Source organism: Seriola lalandi, unplaced genomic scaffold (genome assembly GCF_002814215.2).
Source record: "Seriola lalandi dorsalis isolate HSWRI2012SDOR001 ecotype SW California unplaced genomic scaffold, Sedor1 jcf7180001988386, whole genome shotgun sequence".
NCBI classification, from domain to species: Eukaryota; Metazoa; Chordata; class Actinopteri; order Carangiformes; family Carangidae; genus Seriola; species Seriola lalandi.
The window spans coordinates 1-3,142 of NW_019459052.1; the positions used below are offsets into that span (position 1 = coordinate 1).

The following is a 3,142-nucleotide window of genomic DNA, read 5'->3' on the forward strand; positions in this document are numbered from 1 at the left end:
CTGTTCTCTGTTCTGTGTTGTTCTCTGCTGTTCTCTCCTGTTCTCTCCTGTTCTCTAATGTTCTCTGCTGTTCTCTGTTCTGTGTTGTTCTCTGTTCTTCTCTGCTGTTCTCTGCTGTTCTCTCCTGTTCTCTGTTGTTCTGTTCTCTGCTGTTCTCTCCTGTTCTCTGTTGTTCTGTTCTCTGCTGTTCTCTGCTGTTCTCTGTTGTTCTCTGCTGTTCTCTGCTGTTCTTTGTTCTCTGCTGTTCTCTCCTGTTCTCTGTTGTTCTGTTCTCTGCTGTTCTCTGTTGTTCTGTTCTCTGCTGTTCTCTGCTGTTCTCTGTTGTTCTCTGCTGTTCTCTGTTCTTCTCTGTTCTCTGCTGTTCTCTGTTCTTCTCTGTTCTTCTCTGTTCTCTGCTGTTCTCTGTTCTTCTCTGTTGTTCTCTGTTCTCTGCTGTTCTCTGCTGTTCTCTGTTCTTCTCTGTTGTTCTTTGTTCTCTGCTGTTCTGTTGTTCTCTGCTGTTCTCTGCTGTTCTTTGTTCTCTGCTGTTCTCTGTTCTTCTCTGTTGTTCTCTGTTCTCTGCTGTTCTCTGTTCTCTGCTGTTCTCTGTTCTTCTCTGTTCTTCTCTGTTGTTCTTTGTTCTCTGCTGTTCTGTTGTTCTCTGTTCTGTGTTGTTCTCTGTTCTCTGCTGTTCCTTGCTGTTCTCTGTGACAGAACATTTACCGTGAGAAGGACGTGGATAACTCGGGGACCATGAGTTCCACAGAGATGAGGACGGCTGTGGAGGAAGCTGGTAAAACACAAACACTTGTTTTGTTCCTGCAGCTTCATGTTCTGAACTTTGACCTCTGAGCTTCACGACAGGAAACGACCTTCAGTCTCTGGGGAGCTGTGGTTCAAGTGAAATAGTTAAAGAAATATATATTTATATACGGATCATGTGAACATAGAACAGGACGGTGAGACACGAGGGAAACTGAATCCAACAGGACATGAAGACAACATGGCGGACGGGTCAAGGCTCAGTCCTCCTCCTCTGAACAGATGCACATACACATGTGGTCTGGTTCTGCTGCTGGTCTGGGTTCAGGGTCTGATCAGGTTCTGGTCTCTGTGTGTTTCAGGGTTCAGTCTCAATAATCCTCTTCATCAGGTCCTGGTGGCTCGTTACAGTGAACCAGATCTCACCGTCGACTTTGACAACTTTGTGGGCTGTCTGGTTCGTCTGGAGACCATGTTCAGTGAGTCCTCACAGATTCATCTCCATGATGATGATGATGATGATGATGATGATGATGATGATGATGATGATGGTTTCCTGTCCACAGACACGTTCAACACGTTGGACAAAGACGACTCAGGAACCGTCGAGCTGAACATTATGGAGGTGAGAAGCTTCAGATGTGACGAAGGTCACATGACTGGTGACCTCGCACTAACATGGCTGCTGGTCACATGACTGATGATTATGTATTCAGAGATTAAACTAACGCCCTATTGTGGTTCTCCTGTAGTGGCTGAATGTGTCTCTGCTCTGAAGAACCAGGACCAGGACCAGGACCAGTCTGATCCAGATCCTGGAAAAAGGGACGGAACAAATCTGCCTGAAATATTTTGCATGTGGTGAATGGAGTTTGTTTTTATTCTAATCATGAGGGAGAGGGACGTTAGTGAGGTCATCATCGCCATCGTCATCATCGTCATCATCGTCGTCACACTATGATGTCATATGAGGCGTCACCACAGGTTTAAAGTCTCTGTGTTTAGTTGGTTTTTAACTGTTTATTGTTGTTGTTTACTTTGATAACAAACTGTAACGACCTTGTTAAAAATAATGAATAATAAAGATAATTTATAACAGGATCAATCTGAGATGTTTTTATTTCTTTTAAAACAAAGAAATGTTCAAGATATCCGTTTAAAAGAATGAACCTTCACACTTGAGCCTGCCATCCAATGAGGGGATGCTAGCTGCAGCTGGGGGCGGGGCTTAGAGTAACCTGTACAGCATGTTGTGGCCTCCGCTAGGAGGTGCTGTGAGATCACTATGATGTCATCTCTTTTCATGAGGTCATCGCTGCATGTTCTGGCGGGCGAACTCCTCTGCCCATCTCAGAGCCTCGGTGATGTCATTGCTACTCCCTGTTCCCTTGGCAACCAGCGTTGAGCCCCCGGCGCTCCCCCTGAGGTGACGGCACACCGCAACCGCCCAATCAGAGGCCGGGAGAGACGTTGAGTCCTGAGGAGGGAGAACACAGCCAATCAGAAGCTCCGAACGTGACACATGCCCCTGTGATGTCACTGACAGGTGAGTTTTGATTACCTTGGGAACCTGGCAGGCACACAGAACCTTCCCAGAATGCCTCTGGTGAGCGAGCAGCATCACATGGCTGAGAGGAGAGAAGGAGCTCAGCTGGTTCACCGTCTTCATCACAACCTGAAACATCAGGGCAGGTGGTGATGGCACAGTGATGACATCATACAGTCACCACCTCCATACAATTTCATTTGAATTTTTTCATTTTGCCTCCTGTCTCTCTCTTCTGTTGATTTTTATGTTGCGTCTTGTCTGTTGTCTGTTGTTGTTTACTGTTTACCTGTGTGTTATTGTGACCTTTTGTTTTGGTCTTTGTGTATTTAAACGAGACGTCAGTCGACTCGTAAAAAGTCTCAAATGTAGTTTACAAAAGATCTGAGACAGAAAAATAAAATATCATTAATATCATGAAACGGTTTGTTTGATTTTTCCATGTGGGCGTTAGAACTGAGTTATTTTATTCATATATGTATATATATATACACACACACACACACACATACACACACACACAGTACTGTGTATACATATACAGTCAAGCCCAAAATTATTCATACCCCTGGCAAATTTTGACTTAAAGTTACTTTTATTCAACCAGCAAGTTTTTTTTTGACCGGAAATGACACAGGCTTCTCCCAGAAGATAATAAGACGTCGCTAAAGATGAATGGGCAAAAATACCAGTGGAGACGTGCAAAAAGCTGGTCAGCAATTATAGGACGCGTTTGATTGCTGTAATAGCCAATAAAAGGCTTTTCTATCGATTATTGAGAAGGGTATGAATAATTCCGGGCTTGACTGTATGTGTGTATGTGTGTGTATATATATATATATATATATATATATA

General features: G+C 44.0%; 1 protein-coding gene and 1 long non-coding RNA gene across 2 annotated transcripts; one reads left to right on the forward strand and one right to left on the reverse strand.

Annotated features, from left to right (window-relative positions):
* The first annotated feature begins 578 nt into the window (after positions 1-578).
* LOC111660284 (calpain-1 catalytic subunit-like) lies at positions 579-1,842 on the forward strand. The gene is made up of 4 exons (XM_023413492.2): positions 579-772; positions 1,104-1,220; positions 1,308-1,366; positions 1,494-1,842. Exons 1-4 carry the CDS (start codon positions 733-735, stop codon positions 1,515-1,517), a joined length of 240 nt encoding a protein of 79 aa, XP_023269260.1. The 5' UTR covers positions 579-732; the 3' UTR covers positions 1,518-1,842.
* On the reverse strand, positions 1,843-3,103 carry LOC111660292 (uncharacterized). The gene is made up of 2 exons (XR_015437586.1): positions 2,303-3,103; positions 1,843-2,218 (listed from the first exon to the last, which is right to left on the reverse strand). It is a non-coding gene; the product is annotated as an uncharacterized LOC111660292 (long non-coding RNA).
* Between the last annotated feature and the right edge of the window lie 39 nt (positions 3,104-3,142).

What these genes read in the sequence shown, in the direction of transcription:
- LOC111660284 (XM_023413492.2), top strand. Translation starts at nt 733, where the DNA reads ATGAGTTCCACAGAGATGAGGACGGCTGTGGAGGAAGCTG. An exon ending in TCGTCTGGAGACCATGTTCA is followed by an intron (nt 1,221 to 1,307) that starts GTGAGTCCTCAC and finishes TCCTGTCCACAG; the next exon opens with ACACGTTCAACACGTTGGAC. An exon ending in TCGAGCTGAACATTATGGAG is followed by an intron (nt 1,367 to 1,493) that starts GTGAGAAGCTTC and finishes GTTCTCCTGTAG; the next exon opens with TGGCTGAATGTGTCTCTGCT.